Source organism: Phaeodactylum tricornutum, chromosome 4 (assembly GCF_000150955.2).
Source record: "Phaeodactylum tricornutum CCAP 1055/1 chromosome 4, whole genome shotgun sequence".
Taxonomy (NCBI): Eukaryota; Bacillariophyta; class Bacillariophyceae; order Surirellales; family Neidiaceae; genus Phaeodactylum; species Phaeodactylum tricornutum.
Window position 1 is genome coordinate 432,137 of NC_011672.1, and position 12,808 is coordinate 444,944.

Below are 12,808 nucleotides of genomic sequence, written 5' to 3' on the forward strand. Positions count from 1 at the left end.
TCATAGCACGCCATTCAGACCTTAAGAAAACAACACGATGTCGCAATACAATTTTATTTCTAGCAGCCGAAGGGAATGAATCTAGCTACTTGTTAGAGAACTGCCATCCGTTCGTAAAATTATTTTGGCTAAAAGATCTCACAGTAGATTTGTCAAGATCCAATCTGAGAGCATTCTTGGTTCTCGAGAAAGGGATAATATTTCTTCTTTTACGGATCGCTGGATACATATAATGGAAAGCGGGACCCTCTCATTTACTATCCAAAACAAATGCACCGCTGAAAGCATATCACTAAAAACCAAAATCCGAAGAGGGACTCGCACTACCAACGTCCTTATCGAGAAAGCTCTCTTCGTATTGTTTCATAATATCACGCTGTGCATCCATATCGACTGTCTGTTCAACAGATTGAACCTCAGCTCGAGCAGCCTCGCGCGCAGCCTTGCGGTCTTCTTCGGCCTTTTTCTCGTGTTGCTCTTTCAGAAGAGCTTCCTTCTCCTTTTCTTCCTCTCGCTCTTCCTTCAACTTTTCGCCGAGTGCGAGAGCAGCGGCTAGCCGTTCTTTTTTGGCGACTTCAGCTTCGGCCTTAATCTTCTCTTCACGAGCTTTCCGCTCGACTTCGCGAGCCTTGGCTGCTGCAGCTTCCTCCCTCGCAGCGCCCCAAGCGCCGTCGTCCTCGCCATCCATTTCATCAGCCTGGACAACCGGCTTGGGCAGATCCCAATTGGTAGCGATGCCACCTTCACCAATGTCGTCGTCATCCTGTAGATCCCCTAGTCCATCTCCAAGCTTAAAGTCACCAGAAGTATCTCTGAAGCCTTTGCCCCCACTGTTGTTGTTTGTCTTGGCCCTAGGTGGCGCGTCATCGGAATCAGAATCGCTGTCGTCCTTGCCACCGAAGGCAAAAAAAGAGTCTACTGTAGATTTAGCATTCTGGGATTGGGCTAGAGCTGCCTTCGGGGGTTTCTTTTGTGTGGTGGCCTTCTTCGGGGCAGTCTTTGGCTTCTTTTTCGCTTTCGTTTTGGACTTCTTCATAAACTGCAAACATACCAGAATGCGCGTCAAAGTTATTCAAATAGAAAAACGCTGAAAATTTTATCAAACTTACCTTCAACACGTGACGCAATAGCTTCCTTTGAGTCTTCGTGTCGAGCTGGTCAATCTCTAAATCAATCTCATCCTCATCGGCACCAACTGGTGCAGCCTCTCTGATTATCTGTATCACTCCGCCTAACTGATCGGGAGGAAGTTCGTTGATTGTCTCGGTAAGAAGCTCTTGTTCATCCAACGAAAGTGGCTTTGAATCATCGACAACGACTTGCTCTTCCGCAGCGTCAATCATCTCAGATTTACGCTTAGTTGGCTGCTTTTTCTTTCGTTCAGCTATCGTAGGCGAAGACGACGCGATCAACGAAGAACTATGAGTAGCAGCAGGAACGATAGACGAGGACACGTCGTTCTCGTCACCAGGAGACAGCTCTGCGACTGCAGTATAAGTACGGACAATTTGTGCCTGCAAATGTTGTATCATTTGCATCATTGTGTTAAACTCCGATCGGGTGACGGCAGCCGATTCTAGCGAGGGGGCGGTCGCCATCATTGCGGACATAAGCCTTGAATTCTCTGCAGCCATGGAATCGGCCTCTTCTAGTCGTTGAGTCCTCAAGCTTTTGACTTCTTCGCGTCTGCGCTTGCCGTCTTTGCCCTTCTTTTTTCCATCTACGTCGTCCCCCTGATTTCGACGAATTGTTTGCAACATATGTTCCACATCGCGGAACTTTGTGTTGAACTGTATCAGTAAATTTCGGGCAGATTGATGAACGGCGTGTGCTGGGTCAATATTAAACATCATGGCATTTTCAAAAACAAGGCGAACCAATCGGGCAAATTTCTCTGGGCTGTTGATTTCGTCCGCTTCCAACCGGCGGCGAATCGTCTTAAGATCCATAGGCTCCTTGATAACTTGATGATAGGTCGGAATACCAAGCGCAACTGGATCCACGGGTTCTCCAAAAAATGCACCAAGTTCTACATCTTTTTCATGCATTATTCGCAATATTTGAGAGCACTTTTCCATTACTCTAGACAACTGAGCAGAAGGATCGTCGTCTTCTAGTCGAGAGGGCAGTTTCACAAGTCGAGTTGATTCACGGCGGTGCAATGATGAAGGTTGCAATGGGCCAGGCAGTCGACTTGACCCAGTTGGATGAGGTTCGGCCGCTACTGCGTCCGATGCCTTTACAGACGTCGAAGCCAAGACAGATCCAGTTCTGGGCGTGGCTGAGCTTGACAAGCGCTCTGGAGGGTACATCCGATACAATTCAACCTGACCGCCAGTCTTTCCGCTCATCACCAAAGTCCCAATGAGATTAAATTCGCCAATTGCGTTCATCCCTTTCCCGTAAACATTGTAGGATCCTTGTGTATTCATCCAGAACTTCATTACAACTTGCTGATCGACTACAGTTTGGTATCGCCCTGCTTGTTTTTTCAGCTGAAAAGATCCTTTGTACAAGTTCGAATCCAGGGGAAATTGACGCGGCTCATCGCTGTTCTGTGCAATCTCTGCTAGGGCTTCCGCGGCGTGATGCGCTTCCAAACGAAAATTAAAGTTGCTAGTTTGTCCGTTCGTAAAATGCTCTCGCGTGACAGCCCATTTGCCGTTGCATGTGTGAGATCCGTCTTCGTTTAATCTCAAAACTCCTCGAGAAACAGCCGAATACGTGCTATGCTCGGGAGGCTTAATCGGATGCAGCGGTATCCTATCAGCCAGCTCGTTCGGAACTTTGACATCGTCCATTTTGAGCTTGAGTTCAACAGAGGGTCCTGGTATGGATGGTCTTCGTGCCTGCGGCGCGTTAATTGGAGGCGGAGCTGAGGTTACTGATTTGTTAGCCTTTATCTTGCGTGGTACAAAATGGCGAAAAATTGTGATCACGCTGTCGCTTGTTAATGTTCCAGTGATAGTGTATTTTCCAAACACATTACTCCCCTTTCCTTCGACATTGTGATAGCCCGCTTCGTTTGCTCTGAATTTAAGAACAACGTCGCGTTCGTTGATACGAGTCTTCGTCCCATCATCTCCCTTGAGATCGAACCATCCACTGTATCTGCCAGACACAGGAAATGTACCACTTGGCATAGAAGTCTTGTGCTCATACTCGAAACGACAAAGCATTCCCTTGGAATTCAGCGGGTCTGCCAAAATAAAATCTAACCCCGAAGCCCACATTCCATTGATTCGTTGAATCACCTCGGTCACCCCTAAGTCATTCGACTCTTCCTTGAACAGCTTTCCTCGCAAGCAAACAACGCCATTCGGGTATGATTCTGCTGGAGGGGGGAGTGGACCGGCTTCGAGAACAGGAGCGGCAGTTTCAGTTTTTAGTTTTTTTGTTTTCGGTAAGGGATCGTTTGTAGCGGCTGTGGGAACTGAAGGTTCGTATCTCTTCCGAAGTACAATATTCATCGACGAATCACCTTCATGATCGCTAGATTTAGCGGTTCCGTTGACATGGAATACTCCGAACTGATTCGTGCCTTTACCATCTACCTTATACACACCCGGATTGCCATCGACACATGAAAACTTGATATCCACCCCGCTTTCCGGAATGACTCGACTTCTTTCTTTTTGCTTGCCCTTGGAGGTTGTATGGAAGTATGCGAGACTGAAAGATCCATGAAACTCTCCGTCCGTTGGCAACTTAGTAATTTCCTCTTCCGGAGTCAAATTGCGTAGCAACTCAAATCTTTGGGGAGGAAAATCGTTCGAGTTTTCGTAATTCCACATCCCTCGAATCACGTGACGGCGAAGCTCCACATTATACGACAAAGTTCCTTTCATCACTGGAGGAGCAGGGTTTGCCAACGCGGCGGAAGATGAATCCTGATGGTCATTCGACAAGGCGCCATTCGGCTTTGACTTTAACTCCATGATGGCATTTGGTCCAACAGAGTCCATACTAGAGCCAGTCGTTTGCATCTTTTCCTTAAAATTCCCATTACCCTCTTCAGCTAAACGGACATCGAGTAATTCAACTGCAGAATTCGTCCCGGCAGCCACCAGTGTTGCATTCTTTGTATCGGAGAGAGATGAAGTTCCCTCTTCCAAACCCGAGGACGCCAAATCTCCATTAGCATCTTTTTTCTCTTCGTTACTGTCTAGTTTGTCGTTTTTCCGATTATCATTCGCATTCATGGCATCATCGGCGACTTTCACTTCCGACGAATCGTCACTGTCCATACCATTTCCCCCTTTTTTACCGTCATCCACGTCCTGCATCTCGGCGTCACAATCCGTTGAATTTAAATCATCTAATTTTACTCCTGTGTCTACATTCATGGATTCTTTCTGCTTTAAGAGAGCAGTACTGCTGTTTGCAGTAGCATTCATTGTTGCCTTTTCACCCCCGAGTATCGCTGCCTCTTCCTCAATGATAGTACTAGTGCTGGGTATCTTTTCTAAAGTAGATTCATTTTCTGTTTTGGAGGGTATTGTTGTGGAACTAGGCTCATGCATGAGGTACTACTAACAAGCAATCAAAGAGGTTTCGGATGAAAGGGAAAGAGCTCACTAACGAAGTAGAAAAAGCAGTCGTAACAGCAACTCGGGATTTTCGAGGCTTGCATTGGTGCAAACGCAGTGGTGCTGGTGGAGGCCTGTCGCAACATCTCGTCGCTGCATGGGTGTCTACTAGATCAAATGGCGTAGAAAGGCCGTACGGGGAAACCTTTTGTCTGTCAATCATCCGTCCGGTGCTGGTCGACACGTGGCTAGCTTGTGGCCGCACGACTAAGAGGTTCGCGACCATTCATTTGTGACTGGCTGCCTTTGTGTCACAACGAGAACTCGACCAAACCACTCACCCAAGTTGCTGGACAGACAAACAAAATCTCAACCAGGCTACCACAAGCCAATAGCCGAGCAACGTATACTCGCTAACTGTCACTGAAAGTTGACTATGAGATCTATGTTCTCATAAGTGCACCATACTGTGAGTTGCTTATTCTCTCACAATACAATTTTCTTTCCCTCCCACAAACTTTCGCTGGCAACCAAGTTGACTGATCTTTTGTAAGCCTGACATCATTCGTGAAAATCAAATAACATAGCGAAAATAGAAAAGGTAGAAATGCTCTTCTGTATTGTAGATTGCTCATCCTTCGACCGCAACGTCCGAGCTTTCTGTATTGTAGTTTAGCAATTTTTCGATAAGATCAACGTGTGTCAACAGCATTCGTCGGCAGCAGTATCGTTTCAAACCCAGCTCGTCCAAAGCATCGCTGCAGAAGCAAAAAATGTAGTCGAATTAGCTATCAAAGTAGGTACAGTACATCAATCCAATGCCTTCCATCCTCCTAAGGCTTCCTGCAGGCCTCAGGACATTGCAATTAGAGCCTTCACCAAGTCGTATGAACTAACACAGCACAATTACACCTACCCTTCTGAATAATCGGCCTGCAACAGACTCAGATAAGTCTCCCATTTGTTTCCGATCACTTTACCGCAAGTAAAGCATCGTACAGGTATGATCATGATCACGAGTTTTGTGTATCAACGGAGCAAAGAGCGAGTCAGGTTCACAGGATTTACAAGATGGCAAGAAAAATGCTTTTTTGAGGTGCTGTCGTTAATGCTCTGTTGTGTGGCGTATTCGTAAGAAAAAGGCGTCCCAGTCAAAATCTTTTTGAACCGTTAATGTTAACAGGAAAGCGATGGGAGGACAGACCATATTCTGCGATTTCCATATGTGTTTGGATGATTGGCGACGACGCGCATAACCCAACGAAAAACCTCTACCCAAACAGACAGTTTGTCTTGTCCATTTCCAAGCTGGATGTGAGAGACGAGACGGTTGTCTATCTTCAATAGTAAGGCATCAAGATCAATCAGCCATATGCACCAATAGGTCTGCAACCTATATTGTCGCTCCGCTCCTTTTATTTGAAAAAATAGCAGTTCAGCAAAAAGCGAAACTCCGATAATAGTCTGGAATTAATCCTCACCATCAGTCATGGCACAAGGATCGGCCAAGTTATCCAAACCTAAAAAATCCCAAGGCTCGCAAAAGCGAAAGACCGTCAAAGCCAAAAGTGTATCAAAGGGCCGCAAAAGCTTCAGTGCGAAAGGATCGAAAACGTCATCATTTAAAGACGAGATAGACACCTCGAAAGCGATCAATCGAAAAAATGAATCCATTGTCGCTGCCAAAGCCGTCAGTGTGGGTACAAGGTTCTTTATGAGTGACGTGAGCGAAAAAGGAACAAAAGAAATGAACAAACAACTGAAGGAACGCAGCAAAAAGCAAGATAAGTCTACCAAATTGAGCGATAGACTAAGGGATCAATTGAAGAAGCTGAACGACGGGTTGTGATGTACCACAAATAATGCTTGTCGTTGAGATATAATGCATTAATTTTGTAAGATAGGAGCCTCAATCTCTTTAATGCGCGCGCTATCTAATATGTAGTTTTCGCTTTTGATAAATGAGTTATATCACTGATGCTACGTTAAAAAAGGTTACAGAACCACAAACAAATCATTCTCTTCCGTAGCATCCAGAAGTCTTGGAAAGTTCCTAAGTGAAATCAATTGGTTCGCCGCCACGCGGCTTGGAACGCAATTTAAGGTTCGACTTGGGTGCAGGAATCGCACGAAAGGAAGCAATTGTGTTCCGGACTTCTTCCTCCGACCCTTTGCGCCATCGGGTAGCTGTGGAACTACCAACCAGCATTACCGCATTGTTTGTTCCAGCTGGAATTGTCGCCACTAATACTGCTCGACGAGGAATTTCAGCATTGGTTGATTGGGAAAGGTTGCTGTAAGAGACTTCGATGACGCGGTAGTTACCATTCGTGTCCGACTTCCTAATCTTGACGTCGGTTGGTGGGCCATAAAAAGAAAAGCGACCTGTAGATTCGAAGAGGCGATCAAGAAAGAAAGAGGACGGAAGATCGTCGAGTTTTCTCCCTGAAACATTGTTTGTGACTGGAAAAGAGCAGGTAAGAACACTTCAGAATCTTTAAATGGTTTCTAGCCAACTATCCCTACCATCGATGCAGGTTCAACGTGTAGTACGTACCGGCCACAAACGCCCCGTCTCCAGTTTTTGCATCGCGGCATTCAATATCAAAAACAGGTCCTGTTTCAAGCTTCCAAGGACTACCAAAGCTCACCAGAACTGCGTAGGGATTTGCTTTGCTTCCCGTTAAAATCTCCGCTAGTACGTTTCCGGCACTGTCCTGCTGCACTTCGCTCCCGTCTCGGAGAACTACGCCTGTTTGGGGTCTGGATTTTCCAGCCTGGCTACTAACTCCCATATTTCCCCCGAGGTCTATTCCTGTCCGAAGAAAATTTTCAACATCTAGCGAATCCTGTGCAGCTGGGGCAGCGATAGCCGATTGGACTTTCGAAAATGCCATCATTCCACTGAAACCGCTTGCAACGAGTGACGATAGGATCTGGCGCCGGCCGGCGTTATCCACTGGGTTTTGCATAGATTTCGGCACTCCATTATCGCCTACTTTTGGAGCTGAGAAGGCAGTCGCTTCTGCTGCCAAAAGTAAGAAAGAAGCGGACGCTGCCTTCATGGTAGGTAGTGGTTGAATGAAGAGGAGTACTTCTGACGGTAAATGCTTGGCATGCCGTTCATCTGTTCTGACAGTTACCAACACAAACATGTTAACTTCCCGAATAAACGCAAACCGATTCGATCGTACTTCACTGACGTCAGATGCATCACCGTGCCTTCACCTCTAACGTCGCCCCCATTGTCCAATCTCCTCGATCTTTACTTTGAACCTCTCGAGTCGACAGACTGCGCTCACTCACTCCAAAAACATACTTTGCTTTTCCTGTACAAGTAAATTCAGATTCACCGGGGCCCACGTTTCTATCAGGAAAGATGAATCTTCGACTCATAAAATCGTCCATCGTTTCTGTATCGATTGCACTTGCTTCTATTTTAGCATCGGCTTTGGCCATGGCGACGAAGACATCATCGGGGTGTGCTGTCATCGGAGTTGGCGTTCTAGGTACCAGTTTATGCCAACAGATCTTGTCTGCGCCTGAGTTTGATGGAATCAAGCTTACAGGCATTACAAAAACTACCACCAATCACAACGCGATCCGAGAAAAAGTCGGAATGGATAGCGAAGATCGTTTCCAGCTATTGACCACAGATGAATGTGAAGGAACGGAAACCAAATTCAAGCATATCGTGTTTTGTGCGCCGCCTTCGGGTTCTGAAGACTACCCAGCCGACGTACGGAAATCCGCCGATACGCTATGGGCAGGACCGGAAGAAGGGGGCGTTTTCGTGTTTACCTCCAGCGGTGCAGTGTAAGTCGTTGTTGGGCCAGCGAATCTCTAAGCACCATTTCATTTGCCACATCGAGATTCTTCTGACGTTCTTTCTTCGAACAGATACGGACCTGGGGATTCTAGAACAGTATCAGAAACATCCGATATTGCTGATCCTGAATCGAGTGTACGAGTCGGACGCCTCGTGAAGGCCGAAAAGGCTGCTCTAGACGCTGGCGGATGCGTGTTGCGGTTGGCTGGTCTCTACAATTTAGATCGCGGCGCTCACAATTTTTGGTTGACCAGCGGGAAGCCAATATCCGGGCTACCCGAAGGCATCATCAATCTACTGCATTACGAGGATGCCGCAAGTGCCTGTCTATCGGCGCTCAAAGCTGGCTCCAGCGTCTGCGAAGGTCGAGCCTTTATAATCAGTGATGGTCATCCTCTCACACGAAAACAAATCTGCGAAAGCGCGCTGCAAGCAAAAACCTATAAAGATTGTGCAATGCCTACATTTGCATCCGAAAATTTGAATGGCATGGCCTTGGGGAAGGTGTACGATGGATCCTCAAGTAACAAGGCGTTAGAGTGGTCTCCGCGCTTTGAATCCTTTGACACATTTATGAACAGCATGGCCTAATATCGCAGGCGTGAACCTAGTTAAACAGATCAGGCAACATACAGCACAATTCAATGATCTTGAGTGTCATGCAAAGTTGTCTCATGACAGCTTTCACACTGGTTTAAAAAAACATCGGTCCAAGTGATTGTAATGTTCTTTTACTTTATTATGGTCACGCTATGAGGAAGTCTACTGCACTCGATGATTCCATCCGTGCACGTCTTCAGCTTCGCCATTCTGAATGGCCCGAACGCGATCGTACAACCGTCGCGTAGTTTCACCGATTTCGTTCTTGGTCCCGAACTCGTATCGTTTCACGTCACCGGCTTCCTGCAAATCCAAGCGAGTAATGCTACCGACCGGAGTGACCACAACGGCAGTACCGACCGCCAGTACTTCGTCAAAAGTTTCGAGCTCGGCAATGGTCACATCACGGGCTTCTACCGTCATGCCTTCGTCTTTGGCAATCTGCATAAGCGATTTGTTGGTGATGGACGGGAGGACGGAAGGCGATTTGGGGGTCACGTAGGCGTTCTTGCTATTGTCGATACCCACAAAGTTGCTAGTACTGAACTCTTCAATAAAATTCTGTGTTTTGGAATCCAGGTAGAGACCAATGGGGAACCCCTTCTTTTTGCTCAACATGTTAGGCAGTAGGTCGGCGGCGTAGTTGCCTGCGACCTTGACGGCGCCGACCCCTCGGGGTGCGGCGCGGTCAAAGTCCTGAATGAGCAAGCCGTTGACGGGAGTTGCCAGGCCTCCCTTGTAGTAATCGCCGACAGGGATTACAAGGATCAAAAAGGTGTATTCGTCGGCTGGTTGTAGACCGATGCGGGGGCCGGAACCGAACAGAAGCGGACGAATGTACAAGGCACCGTTGGAACCGTACGGGGGCACGTATTCAATATTGTCCTTAACAACCGTATTCACGGCATTGACAAAGGTTTCCGTCGGCATCACGGGCATCATGAGCCTCTCACAGGAGGACTGCATGCGGTGCGCATTTTCTTCGGGGCGAAAGACGTACACCTCGTCGTCGGCGTGCGTAAAGGCCTTGAGTCCTTCGAAACAGGACTGTCCGTAGTGCAGGGCGGTGGCGCCGATATGTAAATTGACGTAGGGCTCCTTTACGAGCTCTGGTTCACCCCACCCACTACCTTCCTTGTAGGTGATTTTGATGTGGGAGTTGGTCGGTCGGAACTCAAAGCCGAGTTCTTCCCAGGCAACGTCGAGTTTGGCGGTTCCAGGCTTTTTGGTTTCTACCGCCATGGACAGAGCCGAGGTCGCTGCAGTAGAGCTACTTGGACTACGACCTTTTACATGCCGGTGACTTGGGGTGAGCCATTGCTGTGGATGGGGTTGTTGAAACGCCGACGCTAGCACGGGTAGCGCGAGCACGGAAGGAAGAAGGAATCGCATGCTGCTGTTTGTGCAATCAAAAAGTCAAAGCAACGGCAGCAGATATTCTCCCTTCACAAGGTTCGATCTAAACGGAGTAGCTTTGTAGGAAAGAAACCCTTTGTGTGCGTAACTGGCAATGAGCAGAGACACTGATAAAGATGGGTCAGGAAGCACAAACGTGTATGATTACGGCGATACAAATTGCTTGTATCACTCTCGCAATGATGTGGGCTTGACCGACATCGAGACACACCTCACGGGATGTTTCCTGACTGTGAAAGCATTACGACCACGCCGATGGTAGCGAGACGACGACGCATGTCAGACATTCCCTTCCAGCCAGATTTCGAGATGACTTTGAGGAAAGGTGATGAGTCCACAAGCTGACGTACACACAGCGACCGACGACGGGGAGACAGGATCCAGCTCCGACTTGATGCCGATAGATTTTGGGGGGATTCGTATTAGGACTTCCCGTCAGCGGGAGCTTGGTTGTGTTGATATGTACGAAGGTTGTTGTTTTGGTTCATTGACATCTTCTCTTGCTAGACTTGGAAAATATCCAAAACATAGCAAGCATTATATTAACTTACAGTAATCAGCAGTCCTTTTGGAAAGTGAGACCAAGAAGGCTCTGCGTTGCAATTGAGAGACTGACTACCCTGGTGGTTATTCCCAGACTTGACTGAAGTGTTTCGTCATGAAGAATCAATATTCTCTCGTCAAGTACTGGTGCACCGTCAGTCTACTATCCGCAGCAGCAAGGACTTCAGTCACAGCCTTTGCCTCGCCGGCACACCAATCTGAACAACTTTTCTTGCGTCGATCGGGGTCGGCATCTACAAGAAAATATAACAGCTTGGGAATGTCTCCGTTTCCTTTCGCTACGACGCTTTCCTCTTCACAGTTACATATGAGCACCGTGCCTGCTTCGCTACAACTGCTATCGATATCTACCGTAACGGCAATCCCCCGTGGTGGCGCTATTTCCACGCTGCAGACTACTTTGACCACCAAACTCTCTCAGTGTGCCGCCACGCCCCAGTCGCTCTTCAACGCAACGCTCCTGAGTCTGGCAGTCCTCATTGCCGCTGCCAAAATACTACAACGCAGTAACGTAGACCACAGTCTCAAAAAGAACATTGTCAAAGCTCCTGCTATTCAGAACCTCCAACGACGATTCCTCGCCGTCTTTTGGTTGCTGCGTTGCGCCGATTGGATGCAGGGTCCCTATTTTTACGAAGTCTATGCTTCCAAAATGATTGGCGGCGCCCAAGCATCGATGAGTCTGGTCAGTCGCCTTTTCTTGACCGGATTTGCCAGCACGGCCCTCTTTGGACCTTCGGTTGGACGAGCCGCCGATCAGTACGGACGCAAAAAAGCGACTCTCGCCTTTTGTGCCATTTACGCCCTCGGGGCACTCTCCACCAAAAGTCCGCTCCTCCAAATTCTATTGCTAGGACGCATGCTGTCGGGGATTGGTACCAGTTTGCTATTTTCCGCACCCGAGTCGTGGTTAGTTGGTGAATCGCAAATAGTTGGACAAGACCCCGACGGCAAGTACCTGGGAGAAACCTTTGGGCTGGCGTATGCGGGAGATTCGCTTGTTGCGATTCTCGCCGGACAAATGGCGACGACCGCCGCCTCGCAACGGGGTCCCACCGGGCCTTTTGAGCTCTCGACGGTCTTTTTGGCGCTGGGTGGCCTACTTGCCGCCTGGTCCTGGAAGGAAAACAAAGCCCAAACGATTGACAATGAAAAACCGACCATTCGCGAAGCCATTCAGGTTATCAGGGAAGATCCCAAAATTATGATGGTCGGGGGCGTCCAGTCTTTATTCGAAGCCGCTATGTATATTTTTGTCTTGCAGTGGCCTCCGGCCATTGCGGCTGCTGTCCGACGTGCCTTTGGTGCGACAGCTGCTACGCCATATGGGACAATATTTTCGTGCTTCATGGCCTGTTGCCTATTGGGTTCGACGCTTTTCGGACAGTTGGGGAAAATGACGGTCCCGACCGAAAACTCAACCGCTGCCATGTTGTTGGTCGCAACGGTTGCCATGGCGACCGCGACTTTTTTGACTGGTATGAATGCTCCATCGTTACCGGGCATGATTATGGCCTTTTTTGCCTTTGAAGCTTGTGTCGGTATGTACTTCCCGTCTATTGGAACGCTACGGAGCAAGTATGTTCCAGATTCACACCGTTCCGTCATTATGAACTTGTTTGGAATCCCGTTAAATGTCTTGGTAGTGGGAGTCTTCTTATCCATTCAAAAGCTGGGACTACAGGGCGCCCTGTCTATTTCGTCGTGTGCTTTGGGACTGGCCACTGTGTACATGTTCCGTCTCAAGGGGAACGTCGCCCTCGAAGCTGCGGCGACGTCGTGAATAGGGAACCAGAGAAAAGCTAATTTGGTATACTGCACTGTATAGGTCTATAAACGGTTTGCATTCTACACGAACATGGACTTTCGC

The 12,808-nt window shown here is 48.1% G+C and overlaps 6 protein-coding genes across 6 annotated transcripts; 2 read left to right on the forward strand and 4 right to left on the reverse strand.

Moving 5' to 3' along the window:
* Positions 1-59: 59 nt before the first annotated feature.
* Positions 60-4,565, reverse strand: PHATRDRAFT_44399 (predicted protein). Its single transcript, XM_002178472.1, has 2 exons — positions 1,110-4,565; positions 60-1,039 (listed from the first exon to the last, which is right to left on the reverse strand). Exons 1-2 carry the CDS (start codon positions 4,521-4,523, stop codon positions 293-295), a joined length of 4,161 nt encoding a protein of 1,386 aa, XP_002178508.1. The 5' UTR covers positions 4,524-4,565; the 3' UTR covers positions 60-292.
* Positions 4,566-5,160: 595 nt separating this feature from the next.
* On the reverse strand, positions 5,161-5,540 carry PHATRDRAFT_10821 (predicted protein; the record flags this gene model as incomplete). Its single annotated transcript, XM_002178473.1, has 2 exons — positions 5,161-5,287; positions 5,446-5,540. The coding sequence occupies 2 exons, from the start codon at positions 5,538-5,540 to the stop codon at positions 5,161-5,163; spliced, it is 222 nt and encodes a 73-aa protein (XP_002178509.1).
* A 1,042-nt stretch (positions 5,541-6,582) lies between these two features.
* On the reverse strand, positions 6,583-7,784 carry PHATRDRAFT_44400 (predicted protein; the record flags this gene model as incomplete). The annotated part of the gene is made up of 2 exons (XM_002178474.1): positions 7,087-7,784; positions 6,583-6,992 (listed from the first exon to the last, which is right to left on the reverse strand). Exons 1-2 carry the CDS (start codon positions 7,682-7,684, stop codon positions 6,583-6,585), a joined length of 1,008 nt encoding a protein of 335 aa, XP_002178510.1. The 5' UTR covers positions 7,685-7,784.
* A 129-nt stretch (positions 7,785-7,913) lies between these two features.
* Positions 7,914-8,949, forward strand: PHATRDRAFT_44401 (predicted protein; the record flags this gene model as incomplete). Its single annotated transcript, XM_002178189.1, has 2 exons — positions 7,914-8,345; positions 8,430-8,949. Exons 1-2 carry the CDS (start codon positions 7,987-7,989, stop codon positions 8,947-8,949), a joined length of 879 nt encoding a protein of 292 aa, XP_002178225.1. The 5' UTR covers positions 7,914-7,986.
* Positions 8,950-9,074: 125 nt separating this feature from the next.
* On the reverse strand, positions 9,075-10,524 carry PHATRDRAFT_50793 (predicted protein). The gene has a single exon (XM_002178475.1). It carries the CDS (start codon positions 10,348-10,350, stop codon positions 9,121-9,123), a length of 1,230 nt encoding a protein of 409 aa, XP_002178511.1. The 5' UTR covers positions 10,351-10,524; the 3' UTR covers positions 9,075-9,120.
* Positions 10,525-10,894: 370 nt separating this feature from the next.
* PHATRDRAFT_18945 (transport protein) lies at positions 10,895-12,770 on the forward strand. Its single transcript, XM_002178190.1, has one exon. The coding sequence runs from the start codon at positions 11,033-11,035 to the stop codon at positions 12,719-12,721; it is 1,689 nt and encodes a 562-aa protein (XP_002178226.1). The 5' UTR covers positions 10,895-11,032; the 3' UTR covers positions 12,722-12,770.
* The last annotated feature ends 38 nt before the right edge of the window (positions 12,771-12,808 follow it).